This window comes from Schistocerca serialis, chromosome 1, assembly GCF_023864345.2.
Source record: "Schistocerca serialis cubense isolate TAMUIC-IGC-003099 chromosome 1, iqSchSeri2.2, whole genome shotgun sequence".
Taxonomy (NCBI): domain Eukaryota; kingdom Metazoa; phylum Arthropoda; class Insecta; order Orthoptera; family Acrididae; genus Schistocerca; species Schistocerca serialis.
The window spans coordinates 18,828,399-18,856,219 of NC_064638.1; the positions used below are offsets into that span (position 1 = coordinate 18,828,399).

At 48.0% G+C, this 27,821-nt stretch overlaps 1 protein-coding gene across 2 annotated transcripts in view; it reads right to left on the bottom strand.

The window, feature by feature from the left end:
- The window catches only part of LOC126460616 (serine/threonine-protein kinase NLK), a 450,646-nt gene that overhangs the window by 150,941 nt on the left and 271,884 nt on the right, over window positions 1–27,821 (bottom strand). For both annotated transcript variants that reach the window (XR_007585943.1, XM_050095928.1), the window contains exon 3: window positions 16,995–17,050. Coding sequence is in view for 1 of the 2 variants with exons in the window: in XM_050095928.1 (XP_049951885.1) it covers window positions 16,995–17,050 (56 nt within the window). In the remaining variant the exon portion in view is untranslated. The remainder of the gene's footprint in view (window positions 1–16,994; window positions 17,051–27,821) is intronic.

Sequence of the window (27,821 nt, forward strand, 5' to 3'; positions counted from 1 at the left end):
TGGAGTACACGAAACGATTGCATTTACAGATGAATAGCACAGTCGGTTCTGAGGTACCGGGTATCGACACATGGTGGAACACGCATATCAGTTGGTAGCCTCCGAGAGCGAGGGCAGACGCTCACTCTGGCTCGGAGTCGGTAGTACGGACGGTGGACACGCTTGCTCGACCTGTAAGAGTTGCCGGTTGACGAGTAGCACCAGTCAGTTCTCCCACACACGTTCGACTGGAGTCGGGTCGGGACATGGTGCTGGCCGGGGATGTCGCAGCACGTCTCGCAGAGCACGTCCTGCTGCGACAACGCGTCACTTTCCGACAACTATGATCTACAGCTACGGAGCGCCGGTGCGTCCCCTCCACAGACACCAAACGTGTGCCGGAGTGTTTGTAGCACAGCCTGCCTAGGCTCTGGGGTGGGGCCAGTGCGTGTAGGACGAACGGACTCTACGAGATAGCGCTTATCAGTTGTGCGCCGTACGCGCAAACGACTGTCACTCGCGTGCAGGCAGATGTGCTCTCGTCGCTGAAGACCGCGGAATACCATTCCGAGTGGTCCTCTGACGGCACCACTGAGTGGAAGACGGGCAGGAGGTGTGAGTGCCGATAATCCTAGTGCTAGTAGCCAGTTCGCAACAGTTGGTGGTGACACGTCCGGGCTCAGAAGTCCTCTTCTCTTATCCGTGCCATGTGCCACTGCTGCCCTGGCTGGCGTCTGTGATGCGCGGACGTGCAGAACCTCGCGTACGGGTGTGAGCAAGTTCACGCAGCTCGTCCAACTGGGAAGGGAGCGTCCCTCGAGTCGGGAGGCCGCAGTCTGCCGCCCTTGCACGTCGCTGCGCTAGCCGCAGGAGGCACGGGCGCGGCTAGGCGGCACACTGAGGCCTCTGGCTGTGAGCATTCCCTGCTGCAGGGCAGACATAACGTCATTATCACCAAGCCTACTATCCCCCACGTGGCACAATGCTGTCCAAGTCGTCTTTCCAGCTGCACTAATTTTCTTTTCCGGCAGTGTATATTCGCTTAGCAGGATTTTAATGTCCCTATCACTGTTTTCGAACACCCAGATGTAAACTGTGCCTGAGGGTTGGCTATTCTGTTCCCAAAAATAGTTTTGTAGACTTAATTTTTGCGATAATGTGTAAAAAGTTAGCTTCCTGCCGTATATCAGTTCCTTTAGCTACATTATTTCACGAAAAAGTGACGATAAAAAATAATTAATAAAATCACTGAGATCAGCAGGTAAGACGCTGAAACACGTATACCTTTGCAGAATTCTGATACCAATTTGTCCAGTTTTCGTTTGCATTACGTAAATCGAGAGCTATAGTATCTCAGGAGGTGTGTGTGTGTGTGTTTCGGCGAGGTTCAGTCCTACTGTCCCGTACTACAAATGAACGCAGTGCCAGGTGTGAGCGGGCGAGGACGACGCCAGCGTGCGCAGACCGGCAGTTCGTTCCCACGACCACACACTCGCTCGTGGCCTGTCTGCTCGACAAAACTTACACGGAAAAACTGCACAGTCCAAAATATGCCCAACAAGCCCCATCTGTATAACGGATCTGCCGGCTCGTCTTGGCAAAATCACTACCCGTCTCCAATTACCACTGTTATCAGCAAACTCTACTTGAGCCGTAAATGATACCGTTGCACTGTCATAAAATAACCAGCCGGTTACACTTCTCAGTCGGGTACAAAAACCATCGAGACTTCGTGCGGAAAGAGTGTACATTCAGCACAAAATACCCGCAAACACACCCGTCCGAGAACTTTCCGAATATACTCCAAGAGGTACGAGTTTACCATGTACTGCCCTCTAGTGCAATGCGAGAAGCCTAAAAAATACGTGGAATAATGTGATAGCTACTTATGACCACATTTCGCGCAAGTATTGCTGTCCGAATCGACAACAATCTTAGTGTCAGTCAACACAAAACTTATCCGAAAGACAAAAGTATTGGTTATGGTGGAGCCGCTCAATTATAATATCTACATTTACGTATTTTGTGTGTGTGTGTGTGTGTGTGTGTGTGTGTGTGTGTGTGTGTGTGTGTGTGTGTGTGTGTGTGAGGGCGGCGGCACGCGGCCCGCTCCTCGCCATCGCCGATCGCCGGTGTGCCACGCTCTCGCTTCACTTCACCACACCACACCACACCACACGCTGCGGAGAGGCCCGGAATTTAGTGCCGGACACAGCCGCAAAGTGTAGTGATGCGGAACTTGTCGCCACCGCCTAGTGGCAGGCACACGAAAGTGGCACACACAGGAGTACACACAACTGCACGGGTCTGTTGCTGCTTATTTATTTTCATTTTTTGTAGTAATTTTACTACTGTTTTGAAATTATGTGGAACAGATGTCATCCGTATATTTTTCAAAAAACAACAAAGACTGTGTAAAAGGGAGAAAAACAAATAAAAGCCGCGCATAGACGGCTCGAAGGTCGGGAGCTAACTCGGCCGCGAATGCGGGTAGTTGCTGCACTTGTGGCGAGAAAAACATCACTCTCTTACGTTGTGGTTCTAGGCAGCCTACACAAATAGTTTTTCCTTTTATTATTTTGTTCCATTCATTATGTTTAGCTAATAATGCCAGTACATTCAAACCTTACAAGAGCATAATTGTTTCAATGTACCTGTACGTCCTTTTACAGTAATGGACCCCGATTCCGAAGATCGAGTGGTAGGACAGCGGCAAGCAGAACGCCAACGTTTGCCGTGTGGCGTGGCAGCTGTGCGTACAGACACGCGTACAACACTTACATCGATACGAGCACCATACGGTGTCAGCGATTAACCTCTCCGCCTACCCGCTGTCGTACGATGGCTCAGCAACTCAGCTGTTTCGCAGTGTTCTCGAGCCACCGGTGTAAACGTGTGCGTCGCGTAACACGTATACCTCGGCGCAACGAAAGGTGTTGTGAAATACACTAACGTTTGTGGAAATTGCAACACGGAGAAGGAAACGCACGAATTCAATTAATGTAATACCGCAGATTAGATACGTGACAAGTAACAGGCCCTACTATTCAGTACGTTCGATGGGCGACGTGTCTGGCGAACGTGCAGGCCACGAAGCAATGGGACGCGTCGCTCTTCCAAGAACACCTGTACTTTCCTCGCAATATGTGGCGGGGCATTGTCCTTCTTAAATGTGGCCTGTGAAGCCGGCGGCGGTGGCCGAGCGGTTCTAGGCGCTTCAGTCCGGAACCGAGCGACCGCTACGGCCGCAGGTTCGAATCCTGCCTCGGGCACGGATGTGTGTGATGCACTTAGGTTAGTTAGGTTTCAGTAGTTCGAAGTTCTAGTGCACTGATGACCTCCGATGTTAAGTCCGATAGTGCTCAGAGCCACTGGAACCATTTTGTGGCCTGTGAAGGTGCCTGAAGCGGGAGGGATCCGTTGTTGTAACCAATGGCGCCCCTGCTGTTTGTCCGTTATGCCGCTCCACAATGCAGTCCTCCAGGTTGCGCTCACCACGGTACCGCCGGACACATATGCTGTAGGAGACGTCGAAGCGGGACTCATCCGAAAAGATTACATGTTGCCACTCAGCACCACAGCGACGGTGTTCACGTGCCCATTGCAGTCGGAGGAGCTTGTGGTTCCTGGACAATGGAAGCCGACGTGATGGCATGCGTGCAATCAGTCCAACCTGCAGCAGACGGCGACAAACCGTCGATGCAGACAAGTTCACGCCTGTGACGAGTCAACACTGTGGATGACGCTGTACGGTCCGTAACGGCCATGCGGACAAAATGGCGGTCATCCCGTGCTGTGGTCACGTACCGTGGTCCAGTTCCCGCTCGTCGCTGCGTACGACCTTCCTCTATCCACTGCTCACGCGTCACTGTCGTAGCAGCACGGCCTGTGCGAGCCGAAATGTCACGGTATGACAACCCCGTTTCCCGGAGACCGACCATTCTGCCCCTTTGGAGCTCGCTGACACGCCGATACGGCTCCCTTTGACGTCGACGAGGCGTACTGGCACTCACCGTACTGTCCTCACCTCGTGTGACAGCTCTGCACCGGCGACACGATACGGCTCTGCTCAGCCTACGTGTACCCCATCTCATCTCACGGATCACACATATTGCCTGCACACCCGTCGCCACTTCCGCCAAGTGTGCCGCTATTCGGATGATTCCTTCTGGGTGTTGCACTTTTCACAAACGGCAGCCAATAATGAATAAATGAAGGAAATATAATCAATCCAGCAGTGAACAAAAATGATTCATTATTTACATCTGGACAATGTAACAGTAACAATTTGTAAATGAATACTTGGTTAATATTAACTACGCTCTGAGAACAACCGTACACAGTTACTAATCTTCAACTGTGTGATATTTTTTTCCGTCTTCTTTTTTGTACACACTTTGCGCACTCTTGTTGGATGACGTAGGGTCCTTCTGTTTCAGTGCCATTGGCATATCTCCGGTCGACAGTGGTCGTTGTCTTTTTTAATCTCGTGGCGGCACGATTTGCAATGATGCTTCCGCTATTTGAACTCAATGCTCACAAGGGAACCTCCCCATCGCACCCCCCCCCCCTCAGATTTAGTTATAAGTTGGCACAGTGGATAGGCCTTGAAAAACTGAACACAGATCAATCTAGAAAACAGGAAGAAGTTGTGTGGAACTATGAAAAAAATAAACAAAATATACAAACTGAGTAGTCGATGTGCAGCATAAGCAACATCAAGGACAACTTATGTGCAGGAGCGTCGTGGTCTCGTGGTTAGCGTGAGCAGCTGCAGAACGAAAGGTCCTTGGTTCAAATCCTCCCCCAAACGAATATTTTAATTTTTTACTTTCAGAGAATTATGTGACGCACATGCCGTCACGAGTGTCGTATAGAATATATCAGAGGCCGGCCGAAGTGGCCGTGCGGTTAAAGGCGCTGCAGTCTGGAACCGCAGGACCGCTACGGTCGCAGGTTCGAATCCTGCCTCGGGCATGGATGTTTGTGATGTCCTTAGGTTAGCTAGGTTTAACTAGTTCTAAGTTCTAGGGGACTAATGACCTCAGCAGTTGAGTCCCATAGTGCTCAGAGCCATTTGAACCATATATCAGACGTGTTTTCCTGTGGAGGAATCGGTTGACCTATGACCTTGCGATCAAATGTTTTCGGTTCCCATTGGAGAGGCACGTCCTTTCGTCTACTAATCGCACGGTTTTGCGGTGCGGTCGCAAAACACAGACACTAAACTTATTACAGTGAACAGAGGCGTCAATGAACGAACGGACAGATCATAACTTTGCGAAAAAAAAGTAAATTTTTCAGTTGATCCACGACTTGAACGAAGAACCTCTCGTTCCGCAGCTGCTTACGCTAACCACGGGACCACGGCACTCCTGAGTCTGCGCTGTACATGAAGTTGCTTATCTTGCGCATGGACTACTCAGTTTGTATATTTTTCTTATTTTTTTCATAGTTCCACACAACTTCTTCTTGTTTTCTCGATTGATCTGTGTTCAGTTTTTCAAGGCCTATCCACTGTGCCAACTTATAACTAAATCTGAGGGGGGTGCGATGGGGAGGTTCCCTTGTCAGTATAATTGTGTTTCTTTTTCATATTATTTTTGTTCCAAAGAAAATATGAATTATAAAGTGCCATATCAAATACCTAAACAAAGATTTTCCGGCATCCTTTCAAATACTTCCACGTAACAGGGAAACCCGCTGGTATCTGAACTCGTCAGTCAATACCGATCGCTTCCCTGTGGTCATCGTCAATGCATTTCGCTTCGAAAGTAGGCTTTTGCTGACTTCCGTTTCCTTCAATCATGTGTACACTTCATCGCTTTGTAGAAATAACATCGATGCCAATTCATCTTTCCACTTCAATGCTGACATACCATTGTAGCTTAACATGCATTCCCCTTTTTTAAATTTTGCTTTAACATAACATATTTTTTTCTTTTAAAACGTACTGTCACAACGACATTCGTTCCCTTTCCAACTTAAGTTACGAACAGTTTCGGTGAATAAAAGCAATTATCCATATACAGGTAGTGTGATTTATTTAACACTGACTTCGATAACTCGATTACAACAGTATCAGGTGCATTGTAACGAAGATGTTTTATCGTTTTGTGAATATATTTTAAAATTATAGCAATAGCACTATGCTGATTCGCTCAGTTTATAAAATTTTATATTTTAAATTGTTTACACGACACGTGTCCCTTTAATTTCATTAACTATTCACCGATCGCGATGTTCTCTTCTATTACATTTTCTTCTTTGAATTTTTTATTAAAATAGTTTACCAAAGGCGTGACTACTTAATTATCCATCTCGTCAGCTAGATTCTTATTTGCAAAATGTAAACACCTAGTGATTTGCAAAAGTATTTCCGGAGGCACAGTTTTCCTAAATATAGGTGTTTCTATGATGGCTGTTTTAGACCAGTTCACCCGATTTTTTAAATTTTACTTGAACCATTATTATGGTTAATGCAAAGCATATTTCAATTTCATTACAACTGACAGTGATTCATGTCTCATCAGTTTTCTTTCTTGTGTTTTCACAGATCGTTGTTTGTTTTGTGTACCGATTCATTTTTGTAACATTGTTATCCCAAAACACGTTGTCGAACGTTGCATAAAAGAAGTTTAACTCTGCCGTAGTTCCACCTAATCGCTCTGAAATTGGCGCTATTATACCAGTAGTTTGCGTATACTGCCAGAGAACTGTTATTTTTTCTTTCCAAATTCAAATTTCGATGATTGACGACTGATAACTGTCTGATCTTAACTGATCAATCTTCTTAGACGTTTCCCTACAGGAAACACAACACCGCTACTGCCAGTGCCATTATCGACAGAACAGACCTGACCAGTGTACGCAATAATGGTAACAGAGCTGGGACTGCTGTCATCACTATTAGATACAATGAAGTGGGATAGTGGTACGCACAGACTCAGGTGGCGGTAGTAGCGAGCGCACGCAGGCTACAGAAGGGCACCGCACTGGCCAAGCTGCCGTCAGCGCTCAGGTGGTCCGCGTCAAGAGGTTTCCACGTGACTATGGCCGCACGGCGCGCATTAACAGACTTGGGAAGCGGAATGGGCCTTTCCATTTCGGAAATGAATATTCCGCGGTCCACACGGTTGAGAGTGTGACGGGACTACCAATTTCAGGCTCACCCCTCACCACAGACAACGCAGTGACAGGCAGCCTTCAGTCAACGACCGGGAGCAGCGGCGTTTGCTTATGTCAGTGCTAACAGACAAGCAATAGTGCTCGAAATAACCGCGTAGAGCAATGTGGGACGTATCCGTCAAGACAGTGCGGCGAAATTGGGCGTTAATGGACTACGGGAGCAGAGTGCCTCTGCTAACAGCACATCGCCTGCAGCGGCTGTCCGTAGCTCGGAACCGTGTCGGTCGGCCCCCAGGCGACCAGAAAACCGTCGCCCGGTCACACGACACCCAATTTCAGTTGACGGTAGGGTTCGAGTACGGCGCAGAAGCCGTGGATGTAAATAGTGAACGAGGCACTGCGCAAGCTGCTGTGTTCACATGAAATGGGGTGGGTGCTCTGGTCCAAGTGAACCTATCATTTGCTGGAAAGAGATACGTTAAGCTTTTTGTAGACGAAAAAATGGTGGGATTTTTGTGGATGACGATGTCCCATGTCACCGAGCCAGAAATGATTGCGACTGGTTTGAAGAACATTTTGGACAAGTCGAGCGAATGATTTTGAAACCCAGGTCGCCCGACGTGAATGCCATCTAACATTTATGCGACATAATGGAGAGGTCAATTCGGGCACCGGCAGCGGTTCCGCAATTGCGAACGGCTGCGGAGGATGAACGGTCCAGTATTTCTGCAGGGGAATTCCGACGGCGCGCCGAGGTGCTGCACTCGAGGAGGTCTGCCACGCTTGCTGTCACCTCACTGTATACACACGAACACTAACAAACAAAATGAGTTTATTTCCATCAGATGGCAAATTTAAAGGCTTAATGTAAGGATTGTCGATTGAAGCAAATATCTGGAGAGTTGAACTACGAGCAACTAATATTGGAACGATGACGCGGAAAATACCGTGGGGACGGCGAACCAAAAGAGTGCGTTTTAGTGGTAAAACACGCTGAAGATGGGACAAATGTAGTGAACAGGCTGCTTGTGCATCGTCTCCTGGAGCAACGCCGCGCGGTATGGGAGCCTTCCCGGATCGCACTGACGGAGCGTGCGTTAAAGACAGGTGGTAGCTTCTTTTGTATTATCGCGAAATAGCGAAGAAAGTGTCAGTGGGAGGATACGGTCGTTGTGGTGGCAATCATCAAAACAAATGTGTTTTTCGTTGCGGTTCCACTGAATATCAGTCGCGAAGGTTGCCGTCCAAATGTTGCACTACATACTATGTGACTAGTACAGCTTCTAGCAATCCGAGGATTTTGGTAGTGTCGCACCACTACTGACGCCTTCTAGCAATCCGAGGATTTCAGTAGTGTGGCATCACTAGTAACGCCTCCTCTGATCCTTTGTGCAGGGAGGGGGGCAGCCTCAGCCTCTCAGCCTCCGGCCTGACTCGGACAGAGGGCGAGGGCGGCGTCGCCGGAGCCCTACTTGATCAATACTGTGCCGCGCCGCGCTCCCCCCGCACCACTCCGCCTCTACCACGCTGCACAGCTGGGGCGTGGGACGGGACAGCCGGCGTGGCGTGTCTAGCTCCCCCCCCCCCCCTCCCGTCCCCCCAAGAAAAGAAAGAGCCAGTGTTGTGTCCGTACTGACGCTTAGCACGATACTCCGTACACTTGCGAGCGAGCGCACTCTCGACGGAGAGTGACTCCGACTGCAACAAAATGACGAAAATTCGGCAGTAGGTGCTCACTGCCATCTAACGACATGTCGATGGCAACGGACTCGATACTGCGTGCCCCAATTCTGGTTTATTAGGGTTCGTGCCTGGAAGGAGGGAAGGGAGTAAGGTGAGAGCCGCGTCCGTCCCAAGTGCCATCGACGACGAGATCATCAGATACGGACGACACGAGTTGGGGATGTCGACCTAAGGCCAAAGCTGCCAATGTGCACGGAAGAAGTGCACATTATTGGACCACGAGGAGGAGATCAGCGTCTACCGCCCCGTCGACAACGATGTGATTAGAGACGGTTTATAGGAGGACGGATAAGGAAGTCGGCCGTGCCCCTCGAAAGGAACCGTCCCCGAATTTGCATGAAGCGATTTAGGAAAATCGCGGAAAACCTAAATCAGGAGGGCCGGATGTGGGTTTGAATCGTCGTCCTCCCGAATGCGAGCCCAGTGTGCTAACCACTGCGGCACCTCGCTCAGATTATCAGCTTCAATTACATCCTACGGAGTGACTCTCCACCTCTGGAAATGACCGCCACATCCTGGCTACACCGTGTAATAAGGGCCGTAAGCCGGTAAACGACTAGTGAGAACTGCACGCCCGTCGCTGTGGTGCCAGAGCGACTGTACCGTTCGCCTCTGTACCGCGGCCTCTGCTCTGTGCCCCCTGCCTGCCGGCCCTCCTCTGGAGACTGCTGCCTACTTCCGCGCATTGCCACAATTACTGCCCCGCAGCACGCTTTACGCCTATTAGATGCAACCTACTGAGCAGCTCTAGTCGATCAGGCTACTTGCCCACTCGCGGCCGTTCTTCGGCTCCGACTCTACGCAAATACTGGTGGGTAAAAAGTGGCGGCAACAGTGGAGAATGTGTGCCCGGTGGATGCAGGTGACGGCGGTGCGGTGCAGTGCAGTGGGCGGGGCCAGTTCGCGCGCCCTGACACCGCGTTTGGGAATCGTCGGTCGAGACTGGCGTGGCACGTGGGCCGAGTGCACGACACAGTGTTGTCAGGGACTGCGTGAGGCAGCGTTGCCGCAGTGCTTCGAGATGGCACGGCTGTCATTCGGCATCGGGAAACGAAATTAAACGCCCTGTTCTCCTCGGCCAGAGAACGTGCTTAGTGAACCGGCTGGTACCAAAGTAACGGTCGCCGTGTGAACCGCAGTGTCGGCATATCCGCGGCTCGACCCTGCAACACTTTGTACCGCAGAGGCAGGTCGTCACTGCACGGTAGTGACGTCACCTCCGTCTCGCAAAGAGAAGAAAACGAGGGCACCTTCTGCAATGCGTCACGCCTCCTTCGTGACAAGGCAAGATTGCGTAGAGTGTTCCCCGTGCAGAATCTCCCGCGTACGTGGCGACCGGAAGTAGTGGAACAGTATTCACGCGAATACTACCTGTTCGCCAAAATGAAGGACCTCGGTGGTGACACGTGCCAGAACAAGACACATGACACCGTCCGTGGCATACGGCGGTCCTCGCGAGACATCGAGAGACACGGGCGCACTCACTGTGTACGGCGCCTTCCTCGCGTGTGGGAGAATACGATCGCGAAACGGAGCAATTACATGAGGCCATATAATACAGTGACTGTATGTCGGTCGAGTCTAGTACGAATTACCGTGGTGTTAGTGTTACTTCTCACGCGACCCACGTGAAATCGACGTGTCAATTGAATGACAGCCGGGGTAGTCCCGGAGCTGGTTGCCCGTTGCTGCTGCATGGGGCAGCGTGAGGCGCGCACGGCCCGCACACCTCACGCGCCGCTGCCCGGCTTCTACCCTCTGCACAGCGGTTCACTTTTCCGCTGTTCCGGCCCTCTCTCGTACCTGCAAAGCTGACAGTACGTGCCTACAGCACGCAAGTCCGTACGTGCTCCAGGTACTCGGCAACACGTTTCTCGACGTATTACGATAGAAAATACCGTATATCGTCGAAAACACCAACCTGTCGATGTAGACGCGACACGACGTTTCGCTATTACGTAAACTAAATCGTGCTGCAGCATCGAGACACGCTCTCGATACGCCCGAAACCTCAGCCTGGAGAAATGCTCCACAAGTAGCAGAGGAAACGACTCACGGGAGGGCCCTGTTCCACGACACAGGCCGTTCCGAGTGCAGGAGAGGCGGCTGTGAAGCAGCTACGGCGGCGGCTCCCAGCCGGGTACCCCCTTCTGCGCTTCATTTCCGCCGGCTGCTGCGCTCGATTGCCAATACTCCGTCCTGCTGCCCCCCTCCCTCCCCCACTCCCCACCCGAAACCACTTTTCCAAATGCCAAATTCTGTTTAGCACACCAATCTCTTCCCGGAAACTCGCAAACCCCGTTTCATCGTTCCCGGCGTACCCTCAAAATCTACAACGTTCTGGTGCTCGTTCTTCGCGGCCAGTATCACGACAGACAAACACGACGCCGAACACCTCTGGCGTCAGTGTTTCCACTGCAAACAAATGACGGGAATAACACGTATCCGAACACTGCCGGGTGCCTCACACATCTCCTCCGAGTATGCGTCCAAAACGTAACTTCCTTTGTCGTTCTCGACAATCGGACGCCTGGCCGACAACATAAATCGTCCTTGGGAAACAGTCATCGACGAACCACGAATCCGGATCACGGCTGTACGTTTCCTCCGAGGGCTGTACGTTTCCTCCGAGGGCTGCAGCAGCCCTCGCTCGTGTCCCCGTGTCGACGGACCGAGAAAATTCTTCCCCGTCACCGAGCTCCGCAGTGCTGCGGTTAGCACGCTGCACGGGGCCCGTCCATCTCCGTCCGGCCGCACACACTCAGGTCTTCCGACGTTTCACCAAATATACTCACATCTTCCGATGTTTCGCCAAACCGATTCAACCAATTTCCGGGGGGGAATTTCCGGAAGTGGCACGGACAACACGCTTCCGCGGCACCAAATTTACCCAGCTGTGAGGGCCGCACGACACAAACGTGAAGCTTTCTCAGACACACGTCTGCGTCCGCACCACTATCAGCTTCAAACGCTTCTCAAACTTTTTCACCAGTACTGGCCACCACAAGCATTTGTTCCCAAGGGAAGAGACGTAACGAGACAAGGTTACATACGAAAATTCCAAATCGGTATGGAGAGCGTGTTAGCTAACAGCTCACTACTTTGTTCAAAGACTGTTATTCGAAGCTTCACGTACAAGCTGACTGAAACATTGTTGTATCGTAGCGACGACACGAACACGAAGCAGACGCTAGCGGTCCTCTGGCACGCCGGCCGGAGTGACGGAGCGGTTCTAGCTGCTACAGCCTGGAACCGCGCGACCGCTACGGTCGCAGGTTCGAATCCTGCCTCGGGCATGGATGTGTGTGATGTCCTTAGGTTAGTTAGGTTTAAGTAGTTCTAAGTTCTAGGGGACTGATGACCTCAGAAGTTAAGTCCCATAGGGCTCAGAGCCATTTGAACCATTTTTTTTTTTTTTTTTTTTCCTGTGGCACATTGTACGAACGACTCGCAGAATGAAGAAGACGGCGGTGAGTGCAAGTATATCCCCTTATTTCCTTATCGCAACTGCCAGGTCGTTTCACGTATGATGATTTGTCTGGTGCAGACGGTACATGTAATACGCACGCCGGCTCCTACACGTTCCAGCGAATGTGATGACAAGTACGTATACACCCCTGAACGTGAACAAGTCGAACAGTCTTCTGAACTGGTCCTGTGATCGAAAATAAAACGGCTGCGCTGTGGGCCCGCTACGGACGGCAATCAGCAGCCTTAAGAGAAGCAAGCCGCATCCTGCCGCCGTCCCGTACACTGCACCACCACTTCAGTTGGCTCGGCAGTGAAGCTCGCTCGAGTACTGCCGCAGCCACCACCTGGGCACAGCTCTCTGACCAGTCGTGACCGTTTGGCTCTGCAGATTTGCACAACATCCTACTGACGTCAGCACTGCAGTTACTCGAGTCAGTGTAGGTTTTGAAATTATGAGTGCGTTGATCACAAACTGGTACCGTGAACATTATTACCTGTGAGCTAATGCTACCCATTCCATGTGACATTCCTGCAGAAACAACTTGAAATGAGGTCTGGAAAATAAACGCGTGTACGTGTATACACGAATGAATCAGAATATTATCACCTCCTACCTCATACCCGGCGTGTCCAACTTTGGCACGAATAACAGCGACGACGCGCCGTGCCACGGAATCTACGCGACCTTCCTAGGTTGTTGAAGGGTGTTGGCACCACATCTGCAAACAGGAGTCTCCTAATTCTCGTCAATTCCGGGGAGGCAGGTGACGAGCTCTGGCGTGTTCGATCGAGTTCAGACCTGGCGAGCTGGTGGGCCAGCACATCAGCTGGAACTCGTCACTGAGTTCCTCAAACCACTCCATCACACTGCTGGCCTTTTGACACGGCGCACTGCCTCGTGGAAAAACATCACTGCCGGCGGGAAACACGGCTGTCACGAAGCGTTGTACGTGGACTACAACCAGTGACGGTATCTTTCGCGAGTTGTGCTGGAGCCACGGGTGCCCACGTGACTGCTCCCCCAGAGCACAGTGCAGACACGTGTCGAGGAGCTGTTCCCCTGCCAAGGCGACGGAATCGCGCTCTCCCATCGGCACGACGACAACTATATGGGACCCATCAGACCGTGCAACGCTCTGCCACTGAGCCAACGTCCAGTGCCGATGGTCACGTGACCGTGTCAGTCGCAGTCGTGCTCTCAACATTGCCAGATGTATGGGCCGACGGCTGCGGGGGCCCATCGTTACGAATGTTGGGTGCACCGTGTGTTCACACTTGTGCTGCGCCCGGCATTAAAGTCTGATGTTAGATCGGCCACAGTTCGCCGCCTCTTCTGCTTTACCCGTCTGTCCAGCCTGCGACGTCCGACATCTGCAATAAGGTACCGTCGCCCGTGGTTTTACCTCTGTTTCGCCACGTGTTGAGGACACTCACCACAGCACTCCTCAAGCGCCCGAGCCTTCCCCGTCCTACACGGCGACAGCGGGCTCACCGTTCGTGCGTGTGACGCCAGTACCCACCGCCTCGTGGTGGTGGTGGTGGTGGTGGTGGTGGTGATGGTGGTGATGCTGGCGAGCGCAGGCCGCCGCTCCTCTCCAAGCACCCCGGCCCAGTCGCCACTGCAGCCGACGATCGATGAAGCCGGATTTCAAAAACTCGTTTCCTTCCTGCTAACACGCGCACTTTACCTCCGACAAACGTTTCAAGCGCAGGGTTAAACCCTACAAAGATAAATCCGTACAAATTATAAAAACGGATGTACTTTAAGTATGTTCCACATCTTCTCTTAAACCACTGAGCCTATTTCACCCGAGCTTGGTAAACGTAGCATAAACTGTCGAAACAACTACTTCTCAGGTAAAAACAACGAAAAAGCAGTGTTGCCCACGACGAAAAAACCTACGCTTCAGTTATCCAATATTTGACATTGAGAGCACTTAAAGACTTGCAACAGACTTTACACATAATTTCAAATCTTAATGAAACTTTTTCTCGCTGACGTCTCAAAACAATGAAAGGGAAAAAAAAGACCTCGTCGCTTACTGGATTTTCGCTTTTCGTGTGGTAAAAAAACTGCCACGTGCAGCTTGAAGTTTCAATTTATTACTTATCTAGTAACGGGGTATTCGCAACGCATTTCGCAGACAGTATCAACATTCCGCGCTCCGTGTGAGAAGCTGCCGCAGCGTCCGTGACGTTCTAATGTATTATTTTTTTACAAATAACTCACAGCACATTTCGCAGACAGTGGGCACATATACGACTGATTTATCTGCAAAATTAGATCATTGTACAGTATACAGTTCAGGAGATGCAATGTCATAAATATTAAGCTGCGTGGAAATGAAATTGCAGGTTAAAATTTCCTAGACATACAGGCGAAATGTGTGTACAAAAACGCGTGAAATGTGTTAAATATGTTTTACATGTCTATATGTGAGAAAAGCCATACTAAACCTCTGCAACTATTTCAATCAGATTTGAGAAAAGGCATACTAAACCTCTGCAACTATTTCAATCAGATTTGGTACACATCTAGAAAGAAATATCGTATCTCTTACTGGGACGATTGTGGTGACGTGGAAAGAGAAGAGAGGACGAAGAGATGGGAACACAGCGAGGGCGAAGAAGGAGACAGGCAGAGGTAGGACGAGGAGGAGGAGGAACCGGAGAGAGAGAGAGAGAGAGAGAGAGAGAGAGAGAGAGAGAGAGAGAGAGATATGGGAGATGTGCTGGAAGAGATGAACGGACGGAGAGGCAGGAGCAAATAGGCAACAAAAAAGAGCAGAAGATCGACAGAGAGAGGCGAGAGTTCGAGACGGACACAGAAAGGAAAGGGCAGGAGGAGACGAAATGAGAAGCGGAGGCAGGACGTGAACAGAGAGCGGCCGGAGGAGGAGATGCTCTAACGACTGGAATAAAAAAGTACGCGGGCAATGCCGGCTTTCACAGCGAGCAAAGAAACTGAGAAATTGATGTCCTTCCACGTGGACTCACGATTGTAGCACGCATCCACCGGGCCAGGGATTTTGTTGAGCTTTCCATGATTACAGAGCGCACTTTCGCATAACATACGCTGCTCTGTAACGACGCTCTACCCGACGTTCAAAATGTTATCGAGTGTGAAGAACCCGACGTTGGAGCGGAAGCTGGCGAGAAGCAACGTAAATGCAACTATAAGCTATACCCTCCTCCGGCCAGTATTCCGGCAACTACTTGTACAGCTACAACGGAAGACTTTTCTTCAGAAAGGAACAACAATAATGATGCTTCCATCGTTCTCGGGTGTACTGCCGGGTCCAAAAGCCGAAGTCTACCATATCAATAATATAATGATGATCATCCTTATGTATTTGTTGGCAGATGAATCGAGTTATAATAAGAAATCGTGATTAAATGAACATTTGTGGATGCATTCGCGGGCGTATTCAAAGGTTATCGCAATGGCGTCATTAAACTTACGATTGTTGTTTCACATCGGCTGGCCGATTGCATTACGGTTGTGGTCTATGACAAAAAGCACGAAAACCATACCACGAACTTGAGTCAGGCCATTTTCAGACGGACGCGTTTGACTTTATCAGCATGGCGGGAAAAAAAAAAAAAAAAAAAAAAAAAAAAAAAAAAAAAAAAAAAAAAAAAAAAAAAACACGCACACACCCATTAGCACTCAGAAACAGTGGCTGTTCGTACACACACTTATTTACGCAACCCGTGCTTCTAACACAGGTACGGCCACTGGGACTGTCAACAGATGCAGTACCTGACACCGAACAGCAGTGGAATGTTCCTGGCATGCAACAATGAACAATCATTCTGCAATCGCTTCAGGAAATTTTTAAGCTGACTATGGAAGTATAAATCGCAATGTAGGGACAGAGGTGTCACGATTAGTTGCAGTAGTAGGCAGATTATACCACGTGGCGAATACACCACTATGTTTCTCATTAGGCGAATAATTGGGGTGAAAGGATAGGAAACAGGTTGGAAAAGAGGCCGGAGGGAAATTTGCAGGCGCACGAGGCACTGAAGCTGTGCGATGCTCAGAGCTGAAAATCTGTGCACGAACGGGACTCGAACCCAGATGCTCCGCTTTTCTACAGCGGTTGCCTTAACCGCCTCCCTGACACGTTTTCCGCCAGACCCAAACACCCAACCTGTCGCTCTCCGCACCTACGCATTAACTCCCCGATTACCGTAGGAGTTGGGACGTCGATTGTGCATCCGCAGTACAACTTTTTCATCAAACAGCTCTCACGCCCATAGACTTGTAGATTTAAGACCTGTCGTACCTACGTTTACCGTCACGGCCGTCCCTTTGCGATGAGACACGACTGGCCGCAGCGACACACACGTTTAGCGGAAAGCTAGCGAGCAAAGAGCAGGAGGCAGCTGGGACCGCTTTTACCAGAGTACTGCCGCCGGCTGCTGAGGGACCCACGGCCAGCTGCTACCGGAAGCACCGAACGTCTAGCGACACTCCAAATCAAACTTCTCTACTGGCCAACTGCAGCCGGTGGACAGTGTATCGATCAAAGTGTCAGCGCCAGTCAGAGGACGAGCAGTGGACTACGCAATCCGCGTCGGGGAAGCAACCGGGAAGCCGTCGCGGTGCAGGAACACAGCCCGCGGCTACTCACCGCGGCGGCAGGCACAGCCATTGCAAAGGATACATTTCCTGGAAGAAGTCCAGGTGCGGCGGCTGGAGGATGTCCAACGCGGACAGCACCTGCAACAAGCCAACAAAAGGCGGCATCAGTACAATACAAGGCGGCCAGGCCCCACTGCCACAACTACGTCCTTTCTGGGAAACGAATGGTGCCTTTTTCACACAGGAAGAATACACTCAAAGAAATGCACTGTCAAAATTTTAGCTGCCAAAGCACACTGCAAATAATTTTAAAAACTGTTACAGTTATCCATTTTTGTCGCACGAAGAACCGCTTATACCAGCGCTTCGTACTACCCTTTCTTCCTAGCCGCGAATCGGCGAGTTTTAAAAACTTACACCGTACCAAAATTGTATCAAAGCATTAACTTTTTGAATGTCTTGCGCAGTTTACATAGTCAGCTGAACTGCTCAAGTTTTAACTGAAACATAAGTGACTTACAAGAGAAAACAAAATCGAGGCAGTGTCTGATGTCATTCCACAGATGTTTTCCGTCAATCGGAGCTTTAATTTAATTATTATGGATATTAAATGAGCTGCAAATTCGAGCGAATAGTAACTGTTAACAACTAACAACTGTGTCAGACAAACCATCAAGTGAAATTGGCTTTCAAATTACGGTCGCGCTGTTCCGCGTTATCTGTTAACCAAAGCGCCGTCAATCTAAGGTACGTGCCTGCAGGGCCACAGCTGGACAAACTTTTGTAACGGCACCAGAGCCTTCTCAGCCCACAGCAGTCAATTACGACAAAAATTGATTCTTCAGAACCTTGTTTTAAACGTCAGCTTTAAATAAACGCTGCCTGAACTGTCAATTTACTGACTGAATGTACTGTATTTGAATAGATACAAACATCAGCTCATACCATTAATAACAAATTAATAATAATAATAATACACCAGCTATAATAATAATAAACCACACATAACGTCTGAGAAAGGAAAGATAATAATAATAATAATAATAATAACTCAAATAAACAAGTCTAACTTTTAGTAAGAAATCTTTACAGCTTGGAAACCTTCGCAGCATACTTCGTTATCTTGATTTGAAAAGTCTCGTTCAGACTTTCAATATCAGCTGTAGATGGAACCGTCAATCATCTACTCTTGCAATGAATGAAGTTATCCACTACATCGCTGACGCTCATTTTAGATGTAAATTAATGCTATATTGATAACGGTGCTAGATGATTTAATCCTCTCTCACCACAAGCAAGTAACTGGTAGGGTAATAAAAATCCCGAGTTCGAGAAATACGGATTGTAACTTCAACTTATAAATTTCATTTAGAAGGAGCCCTTTGTTTTCTGTTTCGTCAAATCTGGAAACGCAGCGGCACTGACTCACTTAACATTAGTATTTCTTTGACAAGATTATTACTAAAGTCATCAGGATAAGTTCTAAATAATTTCTTAGTCGTATCACGATGATCCAAATTTGTGCTGGAGGTATGAATTAAAAAAACGCCTTCAGTCACAACTTTTAGTGTTTTATTACGTACACGATGCACTTCGGACCCTGTGGCTCCATCATCAGGTGTAATTTGTCTTAATACATCATTTATTTTTTCTCTTGAATGAGGTGGAATGCATATTCCTGTCACGAAAGGGTCTGATGTTAGGTTATGAATTTCGTAAGACAAAAGCGGAAAATACGTGCGAAATAGTGGAAAAGATGAACAGTGGTTCCGCTTTTGACTTATGAAATCCACACCCTAACATCAGACCTTTTCGTGACAGGAATATGCATTTCACCCCATTCAAGAGAAAAAATAAATGATGTCTTAGACAAATTCCACCTGCTGAGGAATCTACAGGGTTCTATTAGGGTTTGCTAGTAACAACTCCATGCTAAATCATTATTTTCATGTTCAAGAAGAATATAGTTCTTTCCACGTCGTTTTCCTGTCGTCAAATCTTTCATGCAATTTACCTAACCTATTTGCGACAGGCTTTTTGGGATAATTCTGAAAGCGTGGCCAACAAGAGGGCTTTTCCTGCTGTTCAATCCACACTAACCAATGCCTTTTTACTTCAAATTTGCTTGGAATCTAAGTGATGCTTAGTAAATTTTGTACTTGGTTCGTCTACAACTGTTGAAATATTCGAAGGTCAATGTCCCTACCACTGTTATTAAACGGATACGGCCATTGCCCAGGAACAGTTGGATTCTGCACAGCCGGACTTTGGTCCGCTTACTTCTCCTTCATCAGGCGGCATCAGATGCTGTTAATTTAGGTGTTTGCTCAGAGAAAGTTTCCGTTTCTGCGTATGTTGAAGTGTTACAAATGACGATGGTTTATCTTTTAGCACAAAATAGCTACCTATTAGTTTTTTCAACTTTCTCTAGCTCTTTCGCAAACTTTTCATCGCGTTTACGTGGAAAACCCAACATTATCCTGGAAAAAGATAATTAAAGTACCTACTAAAACACGTCTACAGGAATAAGAAAAGCTTCAAATAACACTGAAAGTAGTGGTACTAAATTATTTTTTAAAATTTTATAACCTACCTCAAATAAAACAATACAGTGTACCTGCAGGAGCAATGATGGCTAATTTTCACGAAAACGTCTCGCGCACTGCCGTCACCGCCAGTATTAACTGAAGCGCAGCACTTAAACCTGTCAACACGCCGCGTGTAGAACGCCAGGCGGGCGCGAACACAACGGTCGACAGTCCTGTTGCCAACGCCGTTTTTATGAGAACTGCCAAGTCCCATTCCTGTAGGCCCATTTCCAGTGGTATTTAATGTCTAGAAAAATTATGATTATCTGTCGCTGACAAACGTGCCAAACGCTACGTGTGGGTATTAATCGAACGGACGGTCGTGCTTGTACGATAGCCCAGCATAGGTAAGTTCAGCAAAAATTTTGGTCTAACAAAAATACGTAGTTCTAATTGCCCCCCTCACTTTCTTTTATTCCACAAAAACAGTAACAAAAATGGCTAGCTTACAATGAAATGACATAAATAAGGTGCCAGATAATTGCAGTCATAAATTACAGCATTCAAAGAATAAGGAATGATATTAAGCCTTTAGCAGCAGCACACATATAGCACCTTCAGCATGCACATTTTCTTCTTCTGCAGCCTGAGCTTCCTCATCATCATTTCCCAGACCCAAATTAATCATTCAGCAAATCCTTGATGTGTGTTCCATCCAGGGTAGATTACGTGCACAGAAGAGCAGTCCCGAACAGCGACATTACAAAGTCCTTCACTGTCTTGTTATTTTTTGCCACTTACAGCCTCCTAAACGCATCCTTAGGGAGTTCAAGATCTTCCTTTATAACAGACACCAGATGTTTGCCGTCATATTCTTGTATATGCTGTACTACTGATGTATGTGTCATGTGTGACTTGCAGGTGAGGTTAGGGCCGGGAATGTGACACAACCCATCCCCTCTCCACGAGGAATCCACTTCCTAACCCATACCCATTCTGTTGAATACAATTCGCAGCATGTTACCATATTTCTTATTGTGATTCTGATACTTAAGTGTTTTCTCGAATTCATTTTCCATATACATCTTGTATTCAATATGTCCATCCCTCCCAGTATTGTTAAAAATGTAGCTTGTATATTTGCCCATTAACCAAATCACTGCGTTATTTTTTGCCTGAGGGTAGTGAGCCGTGGCTGACTAGTGTTATGCTTTGCATTAAACCTTGGTTGCTATTCTGTGATCAGTCTCCCGCGGTTATCGCCATTATGCTAAATAAATAAATAAATGTCGTGTGACTAGGGCCTCCCGTCGGGTAGACCGTTCGCCGGGTGCAAGTATTTCGATTTGACCCCACTTCGGCGACTTGCACATCGATGGGGACGAAATGATTACTATCTTTGGCCTCGCGTTTTTACAGGGTTTTACAAAAAGGTACGGCCAGACTTTCAGGAAACATTCCTCACACACAAATAAAGAAAAGATGTTATGTGTACATGTGTCCGGAAACGCTTAATTTCCATGTTAGAGCTCATTTTAGTTTCGTCAGTATGTACTGTACTTCCTCGATTCGCCGCCTTGATTTCATATGGGATACTCTACCTGTGCTGCTAGAACATGTGCCTTTACAAGTACGACACAACATGTGGTTCATGCACGATGGAGCTCCTGCACATTTCAGTCGAAGTGTTCGTACGCTTCTCAACAACAGATTCGGTGACCGATGGATTGGTAGAGGCGGACCAATTCCATGGCTTCCACGCTCTCCTGACCTCAACCCTCTTGACTTTCGTTTATGGGGGCATTTGAAAGCTCTTGTCTACGCAACCCCGGTACCAAATGTAGAGACTCTTCGTACTCGTATTGTGAACGGCTGTGATACAATACGCCATTCTCCAGGGCTGAATCAGCGCATCAGGGATTCCATGCGACGTAGGGTGGATGCACGTATACTCGCTAACGGAGGATATTTTGAACATTTCGTGTAACAAAGTGTTTGAAGTTACGCTGGTACGTTCTGTTGCTGTGTTTCCATTCCATGATCAATGTGATTTGAAGAGAAGTAAAAAATGAGCTCTAACATGGAAAGTAAGCGTTTCCGGACACGTGTGCACATAACATATTTTCTTTCTTTGTGTGTGAGGAATGTTTCCTGAAAGCTCGGCCGTACCTTTTTGTAACAGCCTGTAGTTTCCGGCTGTGCCGAGTGCGGGCAGTTGGTCGGTTGGCGTGGAGCAGCGAGGTAGTCTCCGTGGCGCGTCTCTGGCCGGGGCCGCTGGCGGCGTCCACACGCGGCTGTTCCCACTGCTACGAGGTCCGTGGCTCACTGATCCCGGACACGAAAGTTGAGTCTTTACTTAATCTACCAGCTAGCCCCAACTGTTCACATTGTGTCGTTTGAATTTCGTTGTGGGCTGTTGGGACATTCCCGCTAGCAACAACGTGTGTTTTCAAGTTGACGAAATTCTAGCCGCCCTGCTGTAGAGTTTAACACGATTATTTTTGAATTGAAGTGCATCAGCGGAATTTTCTGCCTCGTGGCCGTTAACGTTCCGGTTACCAGCCCTGGACGTTGACGTAAATTCAGGCAGTGTATTTTCCTCGTCTGTTGTGACTGTCCACCAGGGCGTGTAGCTTGACAGCTGAATGTGTAATTCGTTGTGGGCGCCGATACCTTCTGCGTTGTTCCACTGAACTCCCTGTTGTGTGCTGGTCGGGTGTAGCAGAAGTTATCGTGCCGCTTGGTCCGTTGACGTCTGTCGGTCGGGTTGCCGTCGGATTAAAGAATTGTTGGGCCGACTGCCTGTCTCACCTAAGCGAGCGTTAGTGTTCCAGGCCGACCCTTGGGAACTTGTTGAGCGCCGTTTGATGTCCTGCCATTTCTTATTTGTCCTTGTTGTTTATGTATGGCTTCTAGCTGATTTTAAATTAAAGTTGTTTTGCCCTGAAGTAGTAAGATTGATTGTACCTTCAGCCAGATTTAAAGAAATTTTAGGATAATGCCTTCTGCCTTTTAAAATTCAAATTCCTGTTTAGAACCTTAAGTTATTGACCTTGAGCTGATTTTAGGTTAAAGTTATTTTGCCCTTAGGGCATGAGATTGTTTAGGCCTTTAGTGAATTAGCAGTCTAGTTAAAAGTTTATTAACTCTCTACAGTAAATTGATTTCTTAGAATGGATAGGATGTGTGACTGCTGTGTACGGACGCAGGAGGAGCTGGCCACTGTTCGCGAACAGCTGAACGTGTTGATGGCCGCGGTCAGCCGTCTTCAGGCTGCTGCCTCTGAGTGTAGCGGTAGTGGGAAGTCTGGTGCGTCGCATGGTACACCCCAGGTGTTACATGCTTCACCCACTGTCCCTGCTGACGAGACATCTTCCCGGGTACCGGGTGCGGTTGGGCCATCCTCTCCCCAAAGGGAGTGGCGGGTTCAGCGGCGTTCACGGCGCACGAGGCGGAGGGTAAATGTGGAGGCTGGCCGTGTGGCATCGCCCGCTCTGCCTGTGAGTGGACATGTGGCCGCTCCTTCAGCAAGGTCCGAGCAGGCACACGGGGGCAGGGGTTTATTAGTGATTGGGAGCTCCAATGTTAGACGGGTGATGGAGCCCCTTAGGGAAATAGCGGAAAGGTCCGGGAAGAAGGCCAGTGTTCACTCTGTCTGCTTGCCGGAGGATCTCATCCGAGATGTGGAGGAGGCCCTGCCGGCGGCGATAGAGAGCACTGGGTGCACCCGACTGCAAATTGTTGCTCATGTCGGCACCAATGACTCCTGCCGTCTGGGTTGAGAGGTCATCCTCAGTTCATACAGGCGGTTGGCGAAGTTGGTGAAGGCGGAAAGCCTCGCTGGCGGGGTGGAATCAAAGCTAACTATTTGTAGTATCGTTCCCAGAACCGATCGCGGTCCTCTGGTTTGGACCCGAGTTGAAGGCTTAAACCAGAGGCTCAGACGATTCTGCGGAGATCTGGGGCCCAAATGTCTCGATCTCCGCTATCAGGTGGAGAAATGTAGGGTCCCCCTGAACAGGTCAGGCGCGCACTACACGGAGGAAGAGGCTACAAGGGTAGCGGAGTACGTGTGGAGTGCACATGTGGGTTTTTTTACGTTAGAGAATTCCCTCCCTAGGCCCGACAAGACGCCTCCAGAGACACGACAAGGTGGTGGTAGTAGTAGTAGTAGTAGTAGTAGTAGTAGTAGTAGGCAAAACGCAACAGGGAATAACAATATTAATGTGCTAATAGTAAACTGCAGGAGCGTCTATAGAATGGTCCCAAAACTGCTCTCATTAATAAACGGTCACAACGCCCATATAGTACTAGGGACAGAAAATTGGCTGAAACCAGATCTAAACAGTAATGAAATTCTAAACTCAGATTGGAATGTATACCGCAGAGACAGGCTGGACAGTGAAGGGGAGCCGTGTTTATTGCTATAGAAAATGCTATAGTATCGAAGGAAATTGACAGAGATCCGAAATGTGAAATAATTTGGGTGAAGGTCACGGTTAAAGCAGGCTCAAACATGGTAATTGGCTGTCTCTATAGGGCCCCTGGCTCAGCAGCTGTTGTGGCTGAGCACCTGAATGGAAATTTCGAAAATATTTCGAGTACATTTCCCGACCATGTTATAGTTCTGGGTGGAGATTTTAATTTGCCGGATATAGACTGGGAGACTCAAACGTTTATAACGGGTGGCAGGGACAAGGAATCCATGGGAAAATTTTTTTAAGTGCTTTATCTGAAAACTACCTTGAGCAGTTGAATCTCGTGAAATTTTTTTAAGTGCTTTATCTGAAAACTACCTTGAGCAGTTAAACAGAGAACCGACTCGTGGCGATAACATATTAGACCTTCTGGTGACAAACAGACCCGAACTATTTGAAACAGTTAACGCAGAACAGGGAATCAGCGATCATAAAGCGGTTACTGCATCGATGATTTCAGCCGTAAATAGAAATATTAAAAACGGTAGGAAGATTTTTCTGTTTAGCAAAAGTGACAAAAAGCAGATTTCAGAGTATCGGACGGCTCAACACAAAAGTTTTGTCTCAAGTACAGATAGTGTTGAGGATCAGTGCACAAAGTTCAAAACCATCGTACAATATGCGTTAGATGAGTATGTGCCAAGCAAGATTGTAAGAGATGGAGAAGAGCCACCGTGGTACAACAACCGAGTTAGAAAACTCGCTGCGGAAGCAAAGGGAACTTCACAACAAACATAAACATAGCCAACGCCTTGCAGACAAACAAAAATTACACGAAGCGAAATGTAGTGTGAGGAGGGCTATGCGAGAGGCGTTCAATGAATTCGAAAGTAAAGTTCTATGTACTGACTTGGCAGAAAATCCTAAGAAATTTTGGTCTTATGTCAAAGCGGTAGGTGGATCAAAACAAAATGTCCAGACACTCTGTGACCAAAATGGTACTGAAACGGAGGATGACAGACTAAAGGCCGAAATACTAAATTTCTTTTTCCAAAGCTGTTTCACAGAGGAAGACTGCACTGTAGTTCTTTCTCTAGATTGTCGCACGGATGACAAAATGGTAGATATTGAAATAGATGACAGAGGGATAGAAACACAATTAAAATCGCTCATAAGAGGAAAGGCCGCTGGACCTGATGGGATACCAGTTAAGATTTTACACACAGTACGCGAATGAACTTGGCCCCCTTCTTGCAGCGGTGTACCGTAGGTCTCTAGAAGAGCGTAGCGTTCCAAAAGATTGGAAAAGGGCACAGGTCATCCCTGTTTTCAAGAAGGGACGTCGAACAGATGTGCAGAACTATAGGTCTTTATCTCTAACGTCGATGAGTTGTAGAATTTTGAAATACGTATTATGTTCGAGTATAATGACTTTTCTGGAGACTTGAAATCTACTCTGTAGGAATCAGCATGGGTTTCGAAAAAGACGATCGTGTGAAACCCAGCTCGCGCTATTCGTCCACAAGACTCAGAGGCCCATGGAAACGGGGAACAGAGGGCCATAGACACGGGTTCCCAGGTAGATGCCGTGTTTCTTGACTTCCGCAAGGCGATTGATACAGTTCCCCACAGTCGTTTAAGGAACAAAGTAAGAGCATATGGACTATCAGACCAATTGTGCGAATGAATTGAAGAGTTCCTAGATAACATAACGCAGCATGTCATTCTCAATGGAGAGAAGTCTTCTGAAGTAAGAGTGATTTCAAGTGTGCCGCAGGGGAGTACCTTAGGACCGATGCTATTCAAAATATATATAAATGACCTTGTGGATGACATCGGAAGTTCACTGAGGCTTTTTGGGGATGATGCTGTAGTATATAGAGAGGTTGTAACAATGGAAAATTGTACTGAAATGCAGGAGAATCTGCAGCGAATTGACGCATGGTGCATGGAATGGCAATTGAATCTCAATGTAGACAAGTGTAATGTGCTGCGAATACATGGAAAAAAAAGATCCTTTATCATTTAGCTACAATATAGCAAGTCAGCAACAGGAAGCAGTTAATTCCATAAATTATCTGGGAGTAGGCATTAGGAGTGATTTAAAATGGAATGAACATATAAAGTTGATCGTCGGTAAAGCAGATGCCAGACTGAGATTCATTGGAAGAATCGTAAGGAAATGCAATCCGAAAACAAAGGAAGTAGGTTACAGTACACTTGTTCGCCCACTGCTTGAATATTGCTCACCAGTGTGGGATCCGTACCAGGTGGGGTTGATAGAGGAGATAAGAGAAGATCCAACGGAGAGCAGCGCGCTTCGTTACAGGATCATTTAGTAATCGCGAAAGCGTTACGGAGATGATAAACTCCAGTGGAAGACTCTGCAAGAGAGACGCTCAGTAGCTCAGTACGGGCTTTTGTTGAAGTTTCGAGAACATACCTTCATCGAGGAGTCAAGCAGTATATTGCTCCCTCCTATGTATATCTCGCGGAGAGGCCATGAGGATAAAATCAGAAAGATTAGAGCCAAAGAGGTATACCGACAATCTTTCTTTCCACGAACAATACGAGACTAGAATAGTAGGGAGAACAGATAGAGGTACTCAAAGTACCCTCCGCCACACACCGTCAGGTGGCTTGCGGAGTATGGATGTAGATGTATAGGTGTAGATGAAATGTTTTAAGATGAGGCCTTCTCCCTTTTAAAATTCTTGATTTTGAGTCGTAAGTGATTGGCCTTCAGCTGGTTTTAAATTAAAGATGTTTTGCCCTTGCCCTTGAGGCGTGAGATTGAATGGCGCATTTAGCCGGGTATTAAATTCTAAAGTTAATGTTTGGCTTCCTCTGTTTTTCATGTTTTCTTTACTCTTGTAATGTTTGTCAAATGAATAAAGTAGTAGTACGTTAGAGTGCAACTGACAGCCACTCATTTTTGCCCCTTTCCACAAATTAAACAATCTGTCCTGTCCTGTCCTACGGGTATAGCAGGGGATCTCAGGTAGTAACTTCCTTCTGGTCTGAAGAAAATGTTAATCGGTACATTGTTTGCTAAAGTTATTTGGGCAATTTTCTCCCTGGTTCACCTCCAATTAATAATCCGATGTCCACATGTGTAACGATGAGGCACACTATCAACGAGGTTGCTTTTACTGCAGGGGTTAGTGTCACTTAAACCGATGGCAGAGAGACGCTCATTTGTGCACATGATGTTACTTTTTTTGTTTTGTTTGTGGTTTTAGGGCGCAAAACTTCTATGGTCATTAGCGCCCAGCCCGTGACGTAGAAAACAGGAAAAAAACGAAATTTAAAATCAGCAGCAATGGAAACAAAGTCAGAAAATTTGAGAAACTAAAGGCAGAAGGAATGCTTAAAAGTCCACTATAGAAAGGGGTTGGTTGTCCCGCAAAAAAAAGCTTCAAATGACTGACGTCATTTCGCTGTCTCTAATAAACTGGAGAACGCGGTCAGCTGAGCGCGTGTCATCTGCTAAAATCGACGATAGATCAGGCGATAGCTGTAGACGGGAGCGTAACGGATTAAAATAGGGGCATTCAATTAAAAGGTGTCTGACCGTCCACAGCTGAGAGCAGTGGGGACAGAGTGGGGGAGGATCACCGCTTAAAAGATGTCGATGACTAAAAAGACAGTGCCCTATCCGGAGTCGGGCTAAAATTACCTCCTCCCGACGACGCGTTCGGGAGGAAGAGGTCCAAGCGCAAGGAACGGCTTTCACTTCCCGCAATTTATTGTGGGGAAGTGTTGACCAATGCGCATGCCATAAATGAGTAACTTGGCGACATAAACCGCTCCGTAGATCGGAAAACGGAAGAGACTGAAGAGCTGGCCGAGGAAGAGAGACTGCAGCCTTGGCCGCTATATCGGCCGCCTCATTTCCACAGATACCAGCGTGTCCCGGGAGCCAGAGGAACGCCACTGACACGCCCCCCAGGTGGAGCAAGC